The following is a 23,181-nucleotide window of genomic DNA, read 5'->3' on the forward strand; positions in this document are numbered from 1 at the left end:
CAATATTTGTAAAAAGAAAGAAAGAAAGAAAGAAAGAAAGAAAGACAGATGACAAGGAAGTACATTTTACAGTGAGGAGGCTTGTAAAATAGTTTGTTTGGATGAGGACTAGGTGTACAGAAAAACAACCAAAGATTTCAATAATGTAGATTTATGTCTCTTCTTGCAAGTCTCAATGGTTCATAAATAATGTTTGTTATGAGCTGGTCCAGCCGGCTCCATTCACTGCCATGTATTCATTGCACTGCCGGTGTGAGTTTGGCTCCCATGAAAGTGTCCATGAAAGTGTCATGGCGCAGCCCAGTCACGTGACCACTTCTCTTCCTTCTCAAACTTCCTTGCCACAATCTGGGCCTTTCCTTTGTTGGGACAAACCAACTATCCTATGAGGACAGCTTTACTCAGTACATTCACCTACATGACTAGTGAAAGTAAACAAAAAACATTTCCCAAACCTTACAGAAATCATTATAACCCACAAGGTATGTAATCATGTTTTTTTGTTTTTGTTTTTATTAGCAACATAACTTTTTTCATTCATAATATATAGTACACAGAAAAATACACCCCCCTCCTGACAAGTGGTCTGTCCCAATTACCATAACCACCCTATATAAGAGCACTGTGGTCATGTTGTACTCTTTTCAGATCCCCAGACAAGGAAGAGGATCATATAGCAAGTATGTGTGTTTGTTTGCTTGGTAATGCTAATGATACTGTTGAGATGAATAAAGGTGTTTGTTGCAACCAACCAGTAGTTGTATCCATATACATAAAAAGGTATACGCCTCCATATAGGCTCTGGGGCGTGTGTATCTCGAGAGGAGGCAAGCTTTCCCGAGATTCCTTGAGCCAAATTCCAATTCACAAAATCTTGGCCACTCGCTCACTCACACTCGTCACAAATTGGTGACCTGCTGAAACAATCGTGTGTAGACAATCACATAATGTCAGTGTAAATGTAATGTTGTTGCAGTTTGGTTATTAGCAGAGTTCAACCTGGCGGTATTTAGGCAACGTATTTAAAGACCTCCATATAAGTTGTGTTAAGTCCACAAGATGGTCACATATTTCGTCAGGTCACCAATTTCACCATAACACCGCCATGCTGGAGTGATGGAGTGTGAGTGAGTGAGTGGCCGAGATCTTGGGTATTGGAATTTGGCCAGGAGACAATGCTATTGTTAGGACCAGATACCTGATCTGTCCCTTGCTGGTCAACATCTAATCTTCTGGCTAAGTCTCGACCGAGTTTCCGAGAAGACGGAGGAAACTACTGTTATAATTCTCTTCCTCTTCCTGAAAGTAAGGGAACTTATATGCTGTATCACATTAAGTATCACATATTAATCAGGAGGAAATAGGCATTTATTTGCAACAAAGGGTCATTCTCAAGGGCTCCTGTTGCCATGGGTAAAGAAAGATTTGTGTGTCTGTCTGTCTGTCTGTCTGTCTGTCTGTCTGTCTGTCTGTCTGTCTGTCTGTCTGTCTGTCTGTCTGTCTGTCCTTTCCTAGGAAGCATAGTGGAAGGTGCGTCACAGAAGAGGACGTTTGGTAGGCCAATCGGAGGCAATGTAAACATTTGTTTTCTCATGCCAATAAAGCTCCTTTGGATTGAATTGAAGTCTCAGAAAAGACGAGCTGTGAGTGGCAACGACGCAGCGTGCCTTCCGCACTTCCGCCTGACTTCCTCCTTACAATGCGATACACATGGCTTCAGCGGCCAATGAGGCGTCTATTTCTTTATCTATGGTTGTATCTGTGTTTGTAAAAGTAAATTAATATTAAAATGTATTGAACTGGGTCAAGGTGTAAATACCAACTCTGATTAACAACGTAACTAGTATTGAAGCGAACAGTGTTGGGTGCTGATCATGTGGGCTGTGACAAAAGGTAATGGAGATCTGTAACAAAAGGTGGTGAATATATTGTAATAGTAATAGATGGGAATGGTGAATATGCCGCAGCATTAAATGAGTAGTATAAGAATGCATATGGTAAACAGAAAATAATGAAGTTGAATCAATTTGAGGCCTTGGAGCACAAAGGGCATGTAGTGACATATTGGAAAAACTGACTTTTATAAGTTAAAGGTCTCTATGAGCTCTATCAGATGGTAAAAGAATATGGTCATTGTCCCTTTTTAAAAACAAAGACATTGACGGTATCATGGTGCAGTATCATGTCAGTATGACCACACTGTATAAATGTTTAAATAGATTGTTTTTAATTAAATAATTACAATCATTGCAAAGTTTGTTTTTGCTCTCCCGATATTTGTTTATTGTAGGGTGTTGATCTATGTTCATCCTCTACTTATCATAGATCGGCCATACAGGTTGGACTGGTGAAAACAATGCAATGGGATCCTCCTTTCCTTCGAGTAGTGATTGTCTCCACCAGGCCGAAGGCATGGGGAGAGAGTATGTTTTGCAATCCGTCCGTCCGTCCCTGTGTCCGTCCGTCCGTGTGTCCGTCCGTCCGTGTGTCCGTCCGTCCGTGTGTCCGTCCGTCTGTGAACAGCTAATCTCCGGCACCGTTAACCCGGTCGATGCCAAGTTTTGCAAACACACTCCCTGGATGCCAACGATGAACCTCTGCCCCAAAATTTCCAGAACGGCCTGTTATAGCGCCACCAGGAGGCCACTTTGTGCAAAACAAGTTTTTGGACAGTACACCTACATATTTTGTCCAAACATCACGCAAATTGGTACACAATCTCTCTAGAGCCATTCAAAGAAACGGTTCTTTCAGATTTCTCAGACTCCATCCTGATTGGCTAAGATTGGCTTCCAAAGTTTGCAGGAGTGCTCAGTTTCAAACAAAATGCTGCAAATCATGAACACATCGTGTGATTTCCGTGAAATTGTGCACGCACATTCCCACTAGGCAGAGGAAGAAATGCCACATGAACATTTTCAACTCAGCCTCATGGTGGCGCTATAATTGGCCGAAAAGTGTTTTTACCTCTAACTGCACGGATCTGTGAATAACTTTGTATGCCAACTCCCTAGAAGCCAAGGAAAAACCCTTGCCTGGACTTTTTCACATCTGCTCTTTATAGCGCCACCAGGAGGCCGACATATGTAAAACACATTTTCTAATATTACTCCTTCAGATTTTATCCAAATTTCACGCAAATCGGTACACATGCTCTCCATAGTCATGTGATCAAGACGGGTTTGTTTGATTTCTCATAATCCACCCTCATTGGCTACGATTGGCTTCTAAACTTTTCAGGAGTAGCCCGCTTTGTACCTGTTTTGTACAAATCGCCACAACTACTCAACGCAGCGTCCGATTGTGGTGAAACTGTGCATGCATATTCCCACTAGGCTTTGGAAGAAATGCCACTTGACCGTTTTCAAATCAGCCTCATGGTGGCGCTACAACAGGCCAAGCCGTGACACACACACACACACACACACACACACACACACACACGTTTATATTGCTCCTAAACATTTTGCCAAACATCACACACACACTCCTATCCTCCTGGTGGAGACCTGTGCCCAGAAGGGCACTTTTTCTAGTTTGACAATGTTTTAGACATACTACGTCTCGCGTAGCCAAGTATTCCACAATCTCTGAATGATATAGTCTGGAACTTCACCTCCCGAAATCAAAGGAAGCTGCCATTTCCGTTCACGAAAAAATATATAAAAATATCCTTAATTTTATTTATTTATTTCCATTTCTGCCAAACAGCAAGCTATGTTTAGATGATTTCTAAGACTATTTATATTAGGATAAATTTGCATGACTGTAAAGACAAAACAGAAGTGGCGAGGAGGCTTTACTTCCACTGTATGGCATACTCATGATCAGAGCTTCCGTGCTCCAGACTGTATGGCATACTCATGATCAGAGCTTCCGTGCTCCAGACTGTATGGCATACTCATGATCAGAGCTTCCATTGCTCCAGACTGTATGACGGTGAGGCAACAGTCTGGCCACGCGAGACTAGACCTACTCATTCAGTTCCACTGAGTTTCATTCGGACATTCCAGGCTTTCCTGCTTTTTGGTCCTGCCAACTCTCCCCTCCACATAACATTGATTAGTTGCGTCATGGGAAGGCATGATGGGGTGGAAAGGTATTTGGGGGGAAAAAAGCTCCTATTATCTCATCTGGAAAGGATGCGGTTGACCCTCTTCCCAAGTCCCAACGTGTCTCTTGTTCCACTCAGGCCTTTCAGCCATTGTAGCGGCTTAAAGGAGACTTGTGGGCCCTCAGGCTTCCGTGGTTCCAAGTCTAAATCTGGTGTCAATGGCTCTCCTCCTAAACGGTCTTAACATTTCTCGCTCTTTGTTTTTCAGTTTTTCTGTTCCGAGACAGGCAATAGGAAAGCTGAGAGGGAGAGCGTGTGAAGGAGAGATGCCTCCTTCAGTACTGACCCCCATGCCACCATAGACACACGCTCCGGAGGTGAGCATCCCTACTAATACATTAGTAATGTATTAACATAACAGGTTCTACACGGTATAACCTTTTTAATTAAACAAAAGTTATTTGTATAATAACTCTACACGGTATAACCTTTTTAATTAAACAAAAGTTATTTGTATAATAACTAGAAGCTCGACACGCCTGTGGCCAGTGTCACGTCTAACACCACAAATTTGTGTCGCAGTGCGATCCGAGTAAGACAGACACACACTTTATCTGTGCCCACTGACCGTGTGTTTTCCGTTTGTTTGTTTTGTTTTTCTGCGTGAATGTCGTGTGTCCCGTGTCCGCTGTCCGTGTATATTCTCGGGCCATCGCATCACGGAAAGGGAAACCATGGAGCTGGGTTTAAAATGCACAGGTAGGGTCGGTGACATATTGCGGCCACAGAGCACGGGCGTCAGTGCTTCCGCATGCTCAACATGCGTCACGGTCAGACTTGACGGTATGACTTGCCGAACTGAACTGTGCAACAAATGTATATATGATAAAAATGACCCCCAGACACTCTTGGCAAAATGACGTAGACACCAGAAATCTACTGGAAATATATCCATGTATTTTACAGTTAATAAATACAGTTTTTGACAAATTGTTGTTCAAAAACCTGTGCAATATTCATAATGAATGAAAACCATACACCATTAACCTCTCAAAATTACTTGTTTTTGGAAGAACCAGTAACCTCTCACGTAGAAGTTATGTTACGTGAAAGCAAGCAACATTTTGGTGCTAACAGAAAGAGGAGGTGTTTTGATCTTTTTACAATGGGGTACCTGTGGGGCGACTCGGCGAGACACCTAATGGTGTTTGTCCGTATGTTCTGCAAATGTTAATGTGTCCATGTGTAATTGGGTCTGCTCATCTGCGGCTAATCTCATAAACTACTATACCAATCAGCAGCAAGTTTCTGTGTACGCTGCCAAGTCACGAGGGTCACGGTGGCACAGTCGGTAGTGCTGTCGCCTCACAGCTAGAAGGTCCTACAATTTACAATTTACAATTTAGGCATTTAGCGACTTACATTAAGCAATAACAAAAGCATGGCATACATCACATATATAAAAAGTAGTTATCATGAATCATGCGTAGACTAAGAACGTAACAGTGGAGTATCTATGTAAACTATACATACTATACTATATAATATATTATACATGTGTACTATAAAGTGCTATGACTACATAAAGTGCAATTCTAGAGCTGTCTACGTAACACGCTATAAGTCTGTTTAAAATACTATCTAAGTCTACATAATGTGCTATCTAAGGGGCTAGGCTAGGGCAAGTGCTACGGGCCATGGTGGAGTCTGAAGAGGTGGGTTTTCAGACTACGGCGGAAGATTGGGAGTGAGGCTGCAGTTCTGACTGTGATGGGAAGTGCATTCCATAGTTTTGGAGCCAGAAGGGAGAAGAGTTTGGGACGTGTGGAGCTGGGTTCGATTCCCGCTGGGGACGCTGTGGGCACTGGGGGCGTGTTCCCTCCTCCGCGTCATCAGTGCCCATACCCGAGGTGGGGTTGGCGAAAGGGCGTTTCTGTGTGGAGTTTGCATGTTCTCCCCGTGTCCCCTAGGGTAGGTACCCTCACAAAAACATGCAGTAATCCTGGTCTCTAAACTACCTCCCCCTGGCCAGCCGGGGCGCCTGATGGAGGGGAGAGGAACTGGTCGGAATAACGTGTTCCTTCCACGCGCTACGTCCGGCCGGGGAAACTCTCCCCTGTCGGGTGAAAAAAAAGCAGCTTGGACTCCTCATGCATAGAAGGAAGCATGAGGTCAGTCCGCTGCCTCCCCAGGTTGGCAGAGGAAGTGTAGCTCCCAGGATTACATTAGATAATTGACGAGTACATTGAAGAGTACATTCCCCATAGACACAATGTTATGTGGCCCGAGGTAAGATGGCCGCCACGTAACGACGTCGCTCTCCATTGGCCAACAGCGCGGGTGAGCTATCTAGAGTTTATATATATCTATGGTGGGAGGGGCTAGGGCAAGGCGAGAGCCCTCAGATTAACACACTGCCTCATGTACTACAGCAAACAACCTTTACAATACGGTAGTTGCCTTAGATTCAAGATTTATAACTTGTAATCGACACGCCTGTTTGTATTCTTTTGTAAAAATATAAAAAGATACTCCAAGGGAAAGGCTATCACTGTAGTTAGCCTTTTCATAAATTACTACAGCTGGCTGCTGTTGTGAAAGTTTATAGCTGGAGAAATTAAAAGTTTCAACACCAAAGTAGCAGTAGTTGTTGTTATGAATTAGCGAACTGGACATTTTGGACCGAATGCTTCCTTTATCCTCGTGTTGTGCTTCTGTTTTCACAGAAGTTTTTATTTTTGTTGTTTCTCATAAGTCTGCCGTCCAGCCTCTCCCACCCCTCACTGGGGAAAACTCTGGGCGGAAAAACGGGGAGGGGTGAGAGTTGTCCTGTTACCCTGCCGAGTAGTTCGGATATACAGTTGTCCAGAACCGCCAATCCAACCAATATGCCTGGACATTACAATATATGGGCATATACTGATGACCGCACACTGTTTCGTAGCTCCCACAGGAAATCTATTATGGATGACAACGTTTCGACCCCTTATGGGTCTTCGTCAGGTATCTTTTTGTTTTAGAGATGTGCGTGCTTTCCTTTGGATTCAGTTTCTCATATACTGATGACATCAGGGATCTCCATCTATGGGCATGAAAGTGACAAGCAGTGACAGATTCAAGACATATCGGCAGTGAGACGTAGATGTGAGTGCCGCATAGAGGCCCCGAACCTCTAGTCTTTCAAATGTTGTGTATAGAGTATGCGCATGCTTAAAGTGAATGACACATCGAGTGGCAAAGCAACATGCAAAGTGAGTTTAACATTGTTTAACGTTGTTTAATGCAATCAGATAGGACTTTTCTGTTTGGATGTATGGGTTGTCAACGCCAGAAAGTAGTTTTTTGCCAGTCAGTAGGCATTCCTGCATAACTTACGGGTTTGATGATGATGTCACACGCATACCCTCTATTCATACCTCTGATCCACCGTCCCTCCTCGCATTTGTGCCTCTGACGTCATCAATATATAACACAGCAACATCAACATGATGTCAGAGATCCACAGGGAAGCAATGCTGTTATTACTCAACTTCATGTCACCAGGCTTTCTGTGGAAAGCCTGTTTTTGAGCGGCGCTAGCCCAATATATGGCTTATTATTTGCCAGCCAAGTCTATGGACTTTGAGGATATTACAATGTTTGTGTAGAGAACTTTAGAGAGCACTTTAGAGCCAGCCAAGTCTATGGACGTTAATGTTTGTTAGAGCACTTCTGATGTAAATTGTTTGCCATACAAGTCTATGGACCTTAATGTTTGTATAGGGCACAAAATGATGACGTAAGACGCCATGTGGCCGATATAAATACTGTGGGCGTCACTCACTTCACACAAGTGTCAGTGATGTAAATAGGTTTTCAATGTAATGGGTCCCGGGATGCACAGGTGGTCATTCAAGTGAGTCCCAAAAAATTCTTATGAGTCCCAAAAAAAATCACACCTGTGTGAAGTGAGTGGTGCAACTCCGTGTGGGGGTTCGCGGGGGGGGGATGTTCCAGACCCCCAGGAACACGCCCAGGGGGCCGGGCCGGTTCCGGTGTACCGCGTCGCGTCCGAAACGGTTGAGAATGACAGAGTTACCGTGTGGCGGCCCCTCTACTGTACTGTAATGTACTGGCACCCCCGAAAGCATACAGTTAATACGTGCGTGTGTGTTTGTGTGTGCATTAGGTTGCGCACAGATGGTGAAAAACAACCATGCTGTTTTCGTGCTCATACCCAGACACCCAGACACCCAGCCACCCACCCACACACATAGCTCCGTAAGGGAGTGGTTGCACCACTCAAAAATAATAATAATAAAACATGTTTTATTTTATTTTATAAAAAAAAATATATAAACATATCAAATAGGCCTATACAGTATATTTTTAATGTAGGCTAGTAGTATTAGCAAGCACAACTCAGTAAGAAATACTAATAGTGGGCAACAGTGGATTTAACAGAGCTTAAACCAAAAGTTGTTTGCAGTTGCAATTATTATACTTAGTCAAAATATCAGCGTGTGTTACACAATGTGTGTTTCCCATTGAATCGGGTCTGCTTGTCACGCTAAAACATGTTCCCCTAAATATTTCTGTCGGAGGCAGCGCCGTTTAGTTGAGAGAGTTGCGACATCTCCGTTCACTGCTTATTCGTGGGGCTGCATGCGTCACTGATCACTCTATTGTCGTCACTCTCTGTCTCTAAACAGCTCTAGTCTAGAGGCTGCGCTGAGTGCGCTCAGTCAGAGCCAACATGGCGGCGCACAGCGCGCTGTGTTGACAGTGTTGTTACAGACTAGTGGTTCTACAAGAACGATTCCTATGTGGATTTTATTTTTTATAACATAGGATGAGGTCGGATGCGGGCATGCAAAATGATCGTGTCCCTAGATTATTGTTTTACCGCATTTTCCCCCCCCGCGATTTTTTCTTCTTCACGTGGATTATTATTACTGTGTGCTGAGTACCTCCGCTCAACCTCTGCGTCCACGGGACGCAAAGGTTGAGCGGAGGTTGCGGCCCAAAACTATAAAGTGCGTTTTGGGACGCAAAACGCACCCTATTTACATCACTGAGTGTGATTTGTTTTATTATGGTCGGTGCACAGATCTGGTCTACTGTGTCCGGTAATTTGCACACACACAGTCACACACAGACAGTTTCTGTATCTGCGCTAGTCCGGATATGCAAATTACAACGCAAATTATCCCCATCTTGTTTTCGGAAATTGAGAATAAACTAATTTCTGTATGATGCCTATAATGGTCCCGTGGTCCTATTGGTTTAAAATGTGTTAAGGGCTGTAGTGGAACGAACCAATCAAACCCCTGAAATATGCATGCTGGACAGAATTAGTCAAATTAAAGGCATCATTAGATATTATGAGTTTGAGCATCTGCACCCCCCAGGCCCAGTCATTCCACCGAGGAAAGGTAACCTGGATAATAGCAAGTTGCTGGAGGCTCAACTCATTTTCAAGTGTTAACAAGGTCGTTTCAAAGCCACGACATGCTCCACTGTATGTTAATGTTCACTAATAAGCTCTATATCTCCGAGTCATCTCAGATGGATTGGAGCATAACGCAGCATTTTATGCTAAAAAGCCGCAGGCCACGTTGTAAAAATGGAGCATAACTATTTATGTAAGAAGAAAAAAGCAGAATGAATTGCTTAAGGTGTACTGATGGCGTCTATGGTCTTCATCTTTCTGCAGCACTTTGTTCGCTGCACAATGAATAAAGAGGTTTAAGCGTTTGCCTTGTCAAAAAACCTACTGTGTAGTAGCGGCCATCACGCGAGATGTGTTGGAAGTCCTGCTCGGCTGTTAAGCGATTTTGCAGCTTTTTATTCAAGCTGTCAAGTCAAACAATTAGGAGATAATGCGGCCTTGGTTTGTGAATTACGAAACATGTCAAGAGACTGCACTAAAAGAGCAACGACAGATGCCACTTATCACCCCAGCAGCCCTTGCTGCGTGACTGTATCATCAGAGAGGAAATGTAACATTCTGATGTTTGCATAAGAGAAGTATTAGTAGCAAGTCGGAAATGTAATTCCTTCCATCCTGTCCCTCTCGCAAGGGGGGTTGACACCCCCCCCCCTCCCTTCATAAAAAAACATACAATGATTTTTTTTGCTCTCCCCCAAAAGCTAACAAAACAAACGGGGTGGGGTGGGGTGGGGTGGGGGGGTGAGAGCACACAGAAAGAAAAGCATCCTCGCTGATCTTCGTCCATTTCCAACATCGCTTCTTGTATATTTTTTGGTGGAAATCCTCTTAGAATGCAAAGTAAATAGATTACGATACAGTGGGGGATTAGGGCTCGCGCGGCGCTGTCAGATTAGCTGCTGAACGCGGCGCGTCGACAGCTCTGACACGGCCATGGCTGCTGTTCAGGAAAAGGGGGCTCCGCGCCACGCTTTAAAGTCGCTTGTTGGCTCCCGTTCATGAATAAAACTGCAGCCCATAATCTCGGCCAGCACACGCACGCACGCACACACACACACACACACACACACACACACACACACACACACACACACACACACACACACACACACACACACACACACACACACACACACACACACACACACACACACACACAGGCAAGTGCGCACACATGCACACAAAATTACACATTCACAGTTTTAAACGCATATATAAATAGTAAATACATATACACACTTCACATAAATACATGTGCATGTACTGTATACAAGTATGTATAGTTGTATAGGTACCTTTACACACAGACAGAATGAGCACGATTAATTAATTTAAACCATTATCAATATGTTGTGAGGCAAAACGAATGATTTAATTCATATTCTAATAATACAATACTTTAGCAAGGTAACAGTTACAACATGACAGTTATACACATTGACAATCATATTAGAACATATAGTACATTAGACAGCCTTTTGGTAAATAAATATACATTTTACACAATGTTCTTATCAATAATGTAAATAGAAAACTAAATAAAGGATATTGCTAGTGTGATTGCAAACCGTAACAATACTAATTTGTTCCATACTTTAGAAAAATCAAGTTCTATAAAACATGTGTACAAAAATAATTTGTCCAGACAATAGTGAAACTGATGATTCATTTTAAACCAGTCCAAAATGAACCACTTTGAGTGTCCCGGGGTCTTCCTTCTCCTGTGAGAGAACAATCAGAAATGTCACTTCTTATAATCCTCTGTCTATACATACTGTACTGTCTGTAACTATAGGCTACTTACAGTATTTAACTTATGTTATCCAAAGACTGTTTGCTGTGCAAGCATGCTCCACCACTATACTACTACTAGGAGGACGCTCTTGGTAGAAGGCAAATCTCCGCCAGAAGGCATGCCCTACCTCTCTCTGTCTTCCTATCTGTCTGGGGCATATGCTGATGTTTTGGAGTGTGCATGTATGAATAGGCATGAGGCAATGAGGGGAAAGGATATAATAAAGGACTGTCGTTACATCATTGTATAGTGCAACCAAAGTTATAGGCTTTATAGTTGGACAGTGAACACGGCTATATGGAGACATATAGTTGGACAGTGAACACGGCTATATGGAGACAAATGTTTGGACAGTGAACACGGCTATATGGAGACAAATGTTTGGACAGTGAACACGGCTATATGGAGACAAATGTTTGGACAGTGAACAGTGAAAAGTAGTTTGGCATGTTGTCTTTGTATTAAGCCCAATACATTGCAATATGTGTGTGCAACCCTAACAGTGTCAGTAAATCCCGCATGTAATTCCTCATTGTCATTCAATGTTCTGTGTACTTCTGTGTAACGTGAGTGTTGATTGTTTTTCTTCAGTATGACACGGCGCGGCTAGGCATGTGTTCCTCTCTTGTGCCGCGCATCATGTTTTTCTATAGAGGTTTTTAGACGCACATAAAAGTTTTTACTTTTCAGCACTACTCATCACAGTGCTTTACCAAGAGCGTCAGTTGCCTTCATAATAAATTTGTTCACATGTACCGAGCAGATCTACAGTGTGTGGGAGTATTCTTCTATTCTATTTTATTATTGATGTGCACTTGCCTACGCACCTGCTCCTAAGCCTATACTCTAGGTGTGCGAAAGCGTTTCTCTACCAAGAGCGTAAAAGTACAGCTGAACTGCAAAAAAACAAAGCTGTAGCAACTCATAATGTAATAACGGCTCATAATGTATTGGCCTAAATGTAATAAAAGCGCATAGTGTAATAAGCTCAAAATGTAATAAAATCATCGCATAAACAAAGGATTTTTTTACTTGCACAATATGATATTTGTGTTACATTAAGAACCTTAAGTAGCCTCTCACAATGTAATAACTGTTCATAATGTAATAATGGCTGTTGAGAAAGTGTTATATTGCAATTATCAGTATATGTGACCAGATTTGACTGAGAGACTGCCATCGCGCAAATTCCAGCTTTTCACCAGAGGAGAAACACTTTATAGCACAGGCAGACTCTTCACATACTAGAGCATGTCTGAAATAAGTGTCAGAGCTGAAATCGACATGTAAATATGAAATAAATGCTTAAACATGTAGCTAGGTGTAATGTTAGAGACCACAGAAGTGAACCTTTCAAGCCTGTTTTCTCAATTTTCTGTAAGACATTACTCTATAAGCCATATCTCCAAAACTGGTGGGTCAAACTGAACAACCAATATGTCAATTTGAAGCTATGATTCCCTGCTTTCATATGACATGAAAAAACAAAAATTCAAAAAAATCCAATGGCAGCCCCTCAGTCAAATTTAGTCACGTATGTCAATATCACTGTTAGTATCATGTCACTATCATGGTCAGTATGTCAATATGGTGAGTATCATGGTCAGTATCATGCTCACCCTGATAGTGACCATGATACTGATTATTACAATGTAATGCTTTTCTCAACAATATGAGCAGTTATTTCACTATGAAGTTACTGTTATTGCATTTTGAGCGGCTACATAAAGTTCTTAATGCAACATATTACATTATGAGCTTTTATTACATTATGAACTGTTATTACATGTTTGCCAAGACTTCTAAAGTGCGTTGTGTATCCGCGTGCTTCCCTTGGCCTATGTTAGTTTTGGTTCATGTATTGTCAGTACTCTTACCGATGGCTAAAGACTAACATAAGACAGTTGGCTGTGCATGGACCAGGTTATAATGTTATATCGTTTTTGTTGTAGTCGAGTAACTACAGATTTCAACATTAAGCTTTTCCCTGTAATTGGCGACTTGGTGTGCCCATGCCATGAATTAATTTTATTTTTCCTGATTCAAATTCAAAAATAGCTTATCTACAAGCTCAAAACGCGTCACAGCTTATCTTTGTGTGGAAAGTATGAAAAAGTTGAATTATTTTATGAAAAAAACCCCATCAAAAGTTAAAATATGGAGAGAAAGGGTTTCTGACCAACAGTATATACTAAAATAATTCCAACATCTCTACTTGGGTGGAGATCGTTATGCCAAGTTAATATTGTCTACTCCAATGAAAAGGGCAATGACTTACATTTCCATCATCTCTGCCCCCGAGGATGTTTTCTGTAAGACAGTGAAACATGAAAAAACTGTCAGAACAAGCCTTGATACCTGAACAAGTGGAGTAAACATTCATACATTTTTTTCTCTCTCCAGAAATTTCTTTCTCACTGTCAAATAAAGCAGAAAGTGCCAAATTATCTTAAAAAAAGTAAATTACCCTGAAGAAGGCAACCTGCTTGCAGAAACGTTGGTTTAATAAAGTTTCTAGCTGTGCGGCCTCTTTTCTCAAGTGTAAAAAAAAAGGTTAATTAACATTTCTTTGACCAGGTACAGATTAACCCCCACAAGGACCAATGAAGGTCCCCAGGAGCCCTTTTCAGGGCCTCAAACCCAGTACCGCGCAGTCCAGTTTCCCTGAAGGGGGAGCCAAGGGCCCCTGGGCTGCGGTTCCAATGACGAATTTGGCCCTGTCTCTGACATTGGCTCTAATCTTTCACTGTAGAATATGCAAGACAATAGACAACATAGAAAACAGAGTAAGATAGCCTTTAAAGGTAGAGTTTGACAGTTAAAACTTTGGCCTGATGTTTTGTCTAAGTTTGCGCTGCAGGCTAATCTTTTTTACACACGCATATATATGCCAGAACAAGTTACAAAACACATTTAGTTATGGTTGATATTTGATTGAAAATGAAAGCTTTTAGGCATATTTCTTTCAACGCCCAAGCAACTTTGTGGATGTATTGAAACAGGCCTCTAGTCTGTGTGTTACATGTTAACTCCAGAAAGTAATTAGGTTGATTGAGGACATACAGTATAGACTCAAAAATCTCATTTGTCGCTCCTGGCATTGTCAGTAAGTAAATATTTGGCCAAACAGCCATGACTCAGTGATTATATATTGATTATTTAAATTGAATTGTATTTCTGACGTAAGTACTTGGACCTGCCTGCTTAGTACTTTAGACAGTGTAGACCTGTAGGCTATATTTTGTAACCTGCTGTAAAGTAAACAGTTACTTAAAACCATGAGAAAACTCCACAGTGCACTTACCCACCTGTATGTCATGAGTACAGTGGTACTTTCTCAAACTTAATTTAGCTAATCAAACATTGAGAAGCTAGTTGAAAACCTTATACCCATCAAATTGTTTTATGTAACGTCCAAAGTGAGAACAGCAAATGTACATGATTTACCCATGTAAGAGAAGATAACTCTTCTTTTGTCTAATTATTTGTTTTCAATTTCTCCTTTCTTCAGTAAAATCCTGCCAAAATCACATGGCCTGTTCCTTGGAGGAGTTGATGCAGAAAGGAGATTGTTTATTTCATTTCCTACATGGACTTGGGAATTGTATATAAAGTCATACTATATGTTCTTGTTGGCCACAATTATTTGTTGCAATAAATAAATCAAATGGAAGTGGCTGGATTCATTTTGCTTCTTTCTACAGCTTTCTAATCTCAATATATTTGACAGATCCCCAGAAGTGATTGAAGAGAGATTGAAGTGTCTCCTGCTTCTGAGCGTGCCGTTAATGTACAGAAAGCTCAGCATTTTGCCACCAATCCCTTCACTGTTAAAACAGATGTCAAATGGATATGGAATTAAAGCTCCCCCAGGTGATGTGTCCTACTTAAATGCCCCACATGGCATTTCAGGTCTCTATAACCATCCACTTAACCAATTCAGGCCTGACGTCGAAATTTAAAAAGAATGTTTTCTAAATCATGACAATTTTCGGAAAGATTTGAGGCACATTTTAACGATTTTTCAAAAATAGCAGACCTACAAGTTCATAGCGCGCCACTCGGTGGCGCGCTATGAGCTTGTAGATCTGCTATTTTTCAATAGCTAAATTATAATATAATGTATGTAACACCAAAAGGGGTTCCCGCTCAAAATGGGTTAAGTTTTAGCGGTCTCCAACGACCTCTCCTTCTGATGCAAGCGCAGCAGATCCGGAGTGGAAAAAAGTGTTAATTTAATAGGCTAATAGGTTTAATGGGTTATCAATATTAAGGGGTTAGTGTTAATGTTAATTCTGTGGCTTAACCCATTTAGGCCTGACGTCGAAATTAAAAAAATGTCTTCGAAATCCTGACAGTTTTCGGAAAAACCTTATGTTTCTGTATCAGTGGTTCTCAAAAAAGGCACATTTTCACGATTTTTCAAAAATAGCAGATCTACAAGTTCATAGCGCGGCACTCGGTGCCGCGCTATGAGCTTGTAGATCTGCTATTTTTCAATAGCTAAAGTATAACATAATGCTTAAACACCAAAAGGGGTTCCCGTACAGAATGGGTTAAGGTTGACACTAGACGCAGGGACATTGTTAGACTTTATAGACAGAATGATGGCATGTGTGAACCCGGGTCCTATTATTGGAAGGAGGCAATGACAATTCAATAGTTAACCATGATGTTTTTTTAATCCTGTGGCTTATCTCTTCATCAGACTTGATTAATTATTTTTTCCTTTTTGTTATGCACAGTGCCATTCCATTCTAAGGCTTGAGGTTTTTTTTAGTTGCACACTGATGTCGTACAGTACCAGAATTGGCCTATTTACAAGCACACAACATGTTGCATTGCGACACATTATGAACTTGTAGATCTGTATAAATCATACTTAATGTTGCAGCAGTTCTGCAACATCACAAAGCTTGATGTGGTGACATAATCCGCATCTGTAGCAGTTTGTACCGAGACACTTGAAAAGAGGTCAGTGATCTATAACGATTTGTCTTGTCTTCACTTGGTGTTAAAGAGTAAACATATTTATAGATTGCACTTTATTGATCAATTGTTGAATCATTGAGCAGCTACGGTACTTAAAGGTGACAATGACAAAGAATTACAAGACAATAGGGCCATGGGAGACTGTCCATTCAATACCTCTAATCAATGTATATACTCACACAGGAAAAGAATCGGTGTTAATGTATGTGTTAGTGTACATTAGTGTACATTTGTACACTGTTGGAGGTACAAATGGATAATAAAAAAGGACCAGGTTGCCAGCCAGTTTGGGTTGCCTAACCAGGGCTGTGTAAGTTGTGGTTTGCACATTTGCCGTGACCCTATATGGCCAGAAGAGACAGTGCTTTTGGAGGTGTGGGGTCGATTGTATGTTGTACATGATATATGGCATTTTTGTAAGAAATAAGCACTCGGGCAAACGGTATGGAATATACCCAAAACCCGGTTTGATATTCATTGTCACATGACACACAAGATAATTTGCACCTAACTTGATGGAGAAAAAAATATCACTGTCAACAGTGACATTTGTAGCATTTATGGTGAAATCGCTTTTGGATCTGCATTGTTTTTTAAGAGGCCCGTCAATGTAGGATCCATATTTGGGGTCGATCTTATACTGTTCATTATTTTGGCCATTTGTTGTCAAATTCTCACCATGTGTCATTTTCAAATGACACACACACACACACACACACACACACACACACACACACACACACACACACACACACACACACACACACACACACACACACACACACACACACACACACACACACACACACACACACACACACACACACACACACACACACACACACACACACACACACACACACACACACACACACACACACACACACACACACACACCACCACCACCACCACCACCACCACCACCACCACCAAAAAGCCTGAATAGGTTCTATGCTCGCTCAGTAGTTGAAACACGTTGTCATCGTCACGTTCTAAATGCAAACCGTTGTCACTCACGGCGATCTCCCTCGCTCTGAGCCTGTTTTAATATGGTTATGATTGACATTAAAACCCTGCCACCATAACACTGATATTTAAAATGCCGATGCAAATTCCTTTTCCAATAGCCTACGGTGCGGATTACCGAACGACAGAGCGATTTGGTGCCGAGACAATTGCTAATCGCCTGAAAAATGGAATTATTAAAATAGTAGAGAGCAAGGAGGGGTTTTGATGTGTGGAAGGAAAGAGGGAGGCAAAAAAAGGGCAGAAGATGTCATGTTTCCCTAATAAGGTATTTTCTGTAAATAACTAGCTCGTAATCACTAATCACTAATACATCTGATACTAGGAGCGGAGAGCACTCGGGCTATGTTTTGAGTACAAAACAAGACTACATTTTGCCAGAGAATTGTTGTTAAGGGCTCATAACCGTGGCCCTGAAACAGGCATGGTGAGGATTACAAGTGATGTGTTGTAATATGGGCTGCCTCTCCTGCAGCAGGTACTGATGAAAAGTGAATGTGAAATGTGGCAGCTATGGTTAGGAGAGCGTAAGAACGAAAAATAACGAGAGATTTCATAATCGCTCGTTGGAGGTCTCCCATATGCACACACACACACACACACACACACACACACACACACACACACACACACACACACACACACACACACACACACACACACACACACACACACACACACACACACACACACACACACACACACACACACACACACACACACACACACACTGATTGTCTCCATGGCCAGATGGTATTGGCACCAAGAGTCGCCCGAACATTCTCCCCCTGCATCCTTCTCCGATTGGGTCGTCCAACACCACTGCGAACCAATCAGAAGAGACCGATTAATATCTTGCAGCAGCACGGCTTTTGTTTTTTTGTAAAGATCAAAACATCACAATAGAAAACTGAGTCACTGCAAGATTCGGAAGTGTCATTAAAGTGATACCACAGCCATGTTTTGATGTTTAATTTACATCATATTTAGCGAAATGATCAGCTCTTATCATCATACATCTTCATGCATCTCATACTGGCCAATCAGAATGACTGTTGCCTGTGATTGGTTGGCTGATTTGCTCGTTTACATATGACGTAAAGTTTCCCTTCAATGTCAATGGCGTTTAATGTTTTGATTCTGACATCATTTCTCCGTTCATTGTCAATTGCAAATCTTGAGACGTGTGGGGACACGTTTATTTAAAGCTGTTTATTAAAAAAATACACTTGTGTGAAGTGAGGGGCACTCTTATCATAGCCTGGCTAATAAGCCAGACTCAAATCACACTGTCGTGTAGCCTCGGTCCCAGGCTCACTTAACTGCGAAAAAGAAGAGCCTGGTCACAACCTAAGGCAGATAAGCTATCGAAAGGCGGCACTTCCGCCGTGTAACCCCCCCCGGAAGTTAACGTTTTTTGACCAATCGCAGCGTTGTGTTCCCGAAAATGTATTCCCGCTGAAATGATCATTGGGTGGGGACTAGTAAACACAGCAGCACCGCGTGACGTAGTTATCTTACACGCAACACTTCCGCCACTTCCGCTGATAGTCTTTTCAGCGTAGGTCTTGGCCAGGGTGACTGTCGTGTGGTATTTGAGTCTGGAGATGTTGTGTATGGATCTTGTTTCCCGGGGGGCGGGTTCAAACATTTTCTCTTTGACGCAATTGGTCAGAGCTACTGTCAGTCAAAGGTCTCAAGCATTGAACGTCCCTGTACCAAAGCCCGCCCATATTGCATACCGTGTCCCGATTGGCCACACCAGTTCTCTGGTGTAGGAAATGGGCGTACAATTGAGCCTCTCCAGACCGTAATCCGCCAGCAGGCACATTTTTTTTGTGCCAACGGCTGATTCGGTCTGGCTTATTAGCCAGGCTACTCTTATCATACATCATCATACGAGCATCATGAGCACGGAATGTGATCATTCCGTGCTCAGCCAATCGAAGCATTCAAATTTGGTACGCACAAACACACAAAGCTGGCCAATCAAAATATCGCAAATGTGGTACACTACACACAAAGACAGAAAGCTGTGCATAGGCGGGGCTAGAACCTCTCTCAAAATGAAATACTAACTGGTTGGAATAACGTGTTCCTTCCACGCGCTACGTCCAACCAGGGAAACTCCCCCCTGTCAGGTGTAAAGGAGAAACTTGCACACTCGGGCATGAAGGAAGCATGAGTTCAAGTCTGTTGCTCTCCCCATGGGGACTAGGTTGGCGGAGGGTGTGTAGAGCCCAGGATCACATTAGATAATTGACACAGGGGTGAAAAATGGGTTACAAAATCATGGGATCAAAATTTAGGAAAATAAATAATAAAATGAAATGCTACCCCATTTATACTGGAGGAACAGATACCATGAAGAAGGCTTTTTTTGTTGAAAGGTTGGTCTTTTTTTTGACGTTTCAGGACGTCAAACCTATAGTACTGTGTGGTCCAATTTCCCTGAAGGGCCCCTGAGAGCCAAGGGCCCCTGGGCCACGGCCCCACTGGCCCAATGGTTAATTTGTCCCTGGCTGACTACCTCACTGCAAATCTCAATGTAAAACGGAATCAATACTATAATCTGAGAAAAAATGATATTTTTAAAAACGATATTTAAAAATTATAATTTGGCACTTTCTCCAATAGCTTTGCCACCCTGTCTCCTGTTTAGCCGGGATGATAAATAGCCTCCCATTTCCTCACTGGTCTGGAACAAGAGTAAAAGACAAGCAAGAGAGAGAGAGAGAGAGAGAGGGGGGGGGGCCAGCAGTTATCAAAAGGAATGTTGGGACGCTTCCCAGATTCCCGTCTCCTCCTCTCTGAGTCGGATTTGGGAACGGCGGTGTCACTGAGATGCTCCCCAAACCACCATTGTGCTTTGCCTCCCTCTCTCTTTCTCTCTCTCTTCCCCTCTCGCTCTGTTTTTCTCATAGAGCCAGATGGGAAAAGAAGAACGCTGGTGCTATAATGCCTTCCCCTCACTGTATCAGGGACTAAGCTTGTCATTGGCTCCACATGAGAAACAATGAAACTTCATCAGGGACCAGATTACAAGAGGGGGTGTGGGGGGGCTCAACATAAGAAAATGTTCAAAAAAGGGGGAAATGGTGCGGTAGAGAGGCATTTTGTCTCTATTTCTCGTTATCTTTGGGGAAGTGTGTGAATCTGCTTGCTTAGCCAGGGTCTGTAGAGCGAGGTAAAGACCTGTGGAGTGGACTGCTAGTAGGACGACAAACCACCCTAATCCTTTTACCTCTCTTTCGCCCTCTCTATATACTTTCCTTTTAATAAGGAGCTCAAATTGAACCAACTCACTGTCATCTCCCTTTTTGGTTGTTATATGTTGAAATCTGTACTGTATGTCATGCTAAAAAACAGTATATAAAAGAAAATTGTCGTCATAGTATAGTTTTTCATATTTTGGCAGTGTGATGTATTTTGTGTGCCATATCATGCTATGCCAAAAATACTATTTTCAGATGACAGTATAGTAAGAAGTGTGTGTTGTTGTGTGCATTGACAGCACAGACCCAAGTATATTCTGAAGGTTATTTATCAAACAGACCCACTGGCCTGATAACAAGAGTGCTTGTCATCTTTAAGCACACCTTTGGTGTCATCACAAAGGGCGCCTCGCTCTTTCATGTTGTCATGATGTATGCATGAACCCGATATACTTTGTTGAGCGGATACCCAAGGAAAGACTTAGCCTGGAATCCAAACTGATACATTAGGCTGATTTTGTTTTTTTGTGACAAAAATAATGAGTCTGGATTCCAAGCTAGGACACGACATACTGAGCCTATAGTGTTGTTTTTGAGGGGCGCTAGCCCCTCCTATACACAGGTTTAATGTTTGTCTTTAGTTCAATGTTTGTTTTGTAAACGCATTGACAATGAAGGGAAAATTTACGTCATAATGTATCATTTACGTCATATTGTCTATTTATTGTTAATGGCGTTTAATGTTTGTGTTTGCACCGTTTACATCACCATTACATCACCTAATCAACATGAGTTAGACTTTAATATATTAGTGCCCCTCACTTCACATGGGTGTGATTTTTTAAGATCAATTAAGTTTTATTTCATTGTGTAAATATTTGATGTTATGTAATGTTGCATCAAAGGAGTCCTGTAATTGGCCCGGGCAGCTGGCTGGCCAGCTGATCGACTCCCGATCCCAACGACCATTGCATGTCACCCCCCTGCATCTCTCTCCCCATTTCCTGTGAAGCTACTGTAAATCTATCAATAAAAGGCAGAAATAATATTGTACCCATTGGCTTAGAGGCCAGCCAATCGTGAAAGTCTCGCCACTACATCGCTACTAGCAGGGGCTATCATTGATCAGCTCTGCAAGTTGATAAAGTCCTGTAACTAAGTACATGCATGAAATCCATGAACTTCATGCATGTAAAATGAAGGTCTCCCCCATTCATTAGAAGGACAATATCAGGCCTGGGCTGTAGCTCAGCGGTCCAGGCACCTTGGCTGTTAAGACAGCTTTACAGCGTGTCGCAGGTTCGAGCTCCGATCCCGACAAACTTTGCTGTGTGTCCTTTCCTGTCTAATTACTGTCACCTGTCAAATAAAGGCAAAAAAGCCCAAAATAATATCATTTAAAAAAAAGGACAATATCACTCACTCCCCAGTTGTGTGTTTTCAATTTATGGAGTTTTATATGGCCTTATATAAGAGGGGGCTTGTCTGCTCAAATTAATATGAAATAATTCAATATTAAATGAACTGAACTACTCTCTGGGGTGCACACAAATGTACAAGTAGATGTGTAAATAACCCCAGAAGTGTTTTAAAGTGAAATTGGCCCAGAACCGACAGGAGTGGAGATAATTATTGCTGCCATACATGCCCTAAATAAGTAAGTAGCAAATATCTGCATTAGCCTACTAAATTTACAAGACACAATTAGAGAATGTAGAAGAATTGTTATTTTGATCAACGTTTGCCTGTTATCTCTCCTATAGTACCACATCAATAGCCTACAGCATGGAATTGTGGAAATTAACATCTTATTCAACCACAACAAAATATTCTAAGACAAGTTTTGGGATCTGAGAGGCTAAATGTCATCAAATGGTGGTCCGTGGCTTAAATGCAAAGTAGACACTCCCTGAGCAGGCTTCAAGCCACTCTTTAAAATCCTCAGGTAGCCACGCCCCCTCCCCCCTCCACACACACCTGCTGTAAACAGACAGACACAAGCTAAAAAAAGTGAAATAAACAACTTATAATGTAAACTTTACATTTATCTCATGGAAGTTGAGTGGAGTAGTCTGGGTTGTTAGGAAGTGAACTGCTCAGTCACAAGTGTGTGACCGTTTGGAAGATAAGTTAAATCATCTTCATAACAAACTGCTTGGTCATTTTGTTTTTAATCTGCAGGTGAGTTACCTATGCTGTGTGTGTGTCTGTGTGTGTGTGTGTGTGTGTGTGTGTGTGTGCGCGTGTGTGCATGTTGCGCGTGCACGCATGCGGCCAGGTTAGCCTTCCTCAGCGTTGTCAACACTGAGCAGTGGCGTGCACAGACATTTAGAGGGGCAGGTGCTCAAGTGAAAAAAGGGAACCTTGTGCATAGTGTGAGATTTATAGATTTTGGGGCCTAAATAATATATTAGAAGTTTTTTATCAAGAATTGATCAATGTCACCATGGTCCACATACTGTACAGTGTACACTGTACAATTTATTCACTTTTATTCATTTATTCAATTTGTCCACTCTCGTCAGAGGTAAATAAAATCATGTGAAAAGGACATATGAGTGCTGGTATTTTCTTCATTTCATTTCATTGTATCTTCGAGCCTTGCACCTAGATTATAAGGATTCTTTTCTAACCTGGAGTGCTGTGGGTTGTCTGCTTCGGTCATATA

General features: G+C 42.0%; 1 protein-coding gene and 1 long non-coding RNA gene across 3 annotated transcripts in view; one reads left to right on the forward strand and one right to left on the reverse strand.

Moving 5' to 3' along the window:
- The first annotated feature begins 652 nt into the window (after window positions 1-652).
- LOC306931721 lies at window positions 653-14,920 on the forward strand. 2 transcript variants are annotated; one of them, XR_013791045.1, is made up of 4 exons: window positions 653-680; window positions 1,516-1,731; window positions 4,323-4,431; window positions 14,792-14,920. It is a non-coding gene; the product is annotated as an uncharacterized lncRNA (long non-coding RNA). The 2 variants fall into 2 exon arrangements; XR_013791046.1 differs by having other exon boundaries at window positions 654-680; window positions 1,605-1,731.
- Window positions 10,879-23,181, reverse strand: part of wdpcp (WD repeat containing planar cell polarity effector) — a 112,689-nt gene continuing 100,386 nt past the window's right edge. The window contains exons 16-18 of the mRNA XM_079513288.1: window positions 18,029-18,120; window positions 13,559-13,590; window positions 10,879-11,206 (exon numbers count right to left, since the gene is read on the reverse strand). Of these exons, the coding sequence (XP_079369414.1) occupies window positions 11,156-11,206; window positions 13,559-13,590; window positions 18,029-18,120 (175 nt within the window). The 3' untranslated portion in view covers window positions 10,879-11,155. The remainder of the gene's footprint in view (window positions 11,207-13,558; window positions 13,591-18,028; window positions 18,121-23,181) is intronic.

The sequence above is a fragment of the Electrona antarctica genome, assembly GCF_951216825.1.
Source record: "Electrona antarctica genome assembly, chromosome: 10".
NCBI lineage: Eukaryota > Metazoa > Chordata > Actinopteri > Myctophiformes > Myctophidae > Electrona > Electrona antarctica.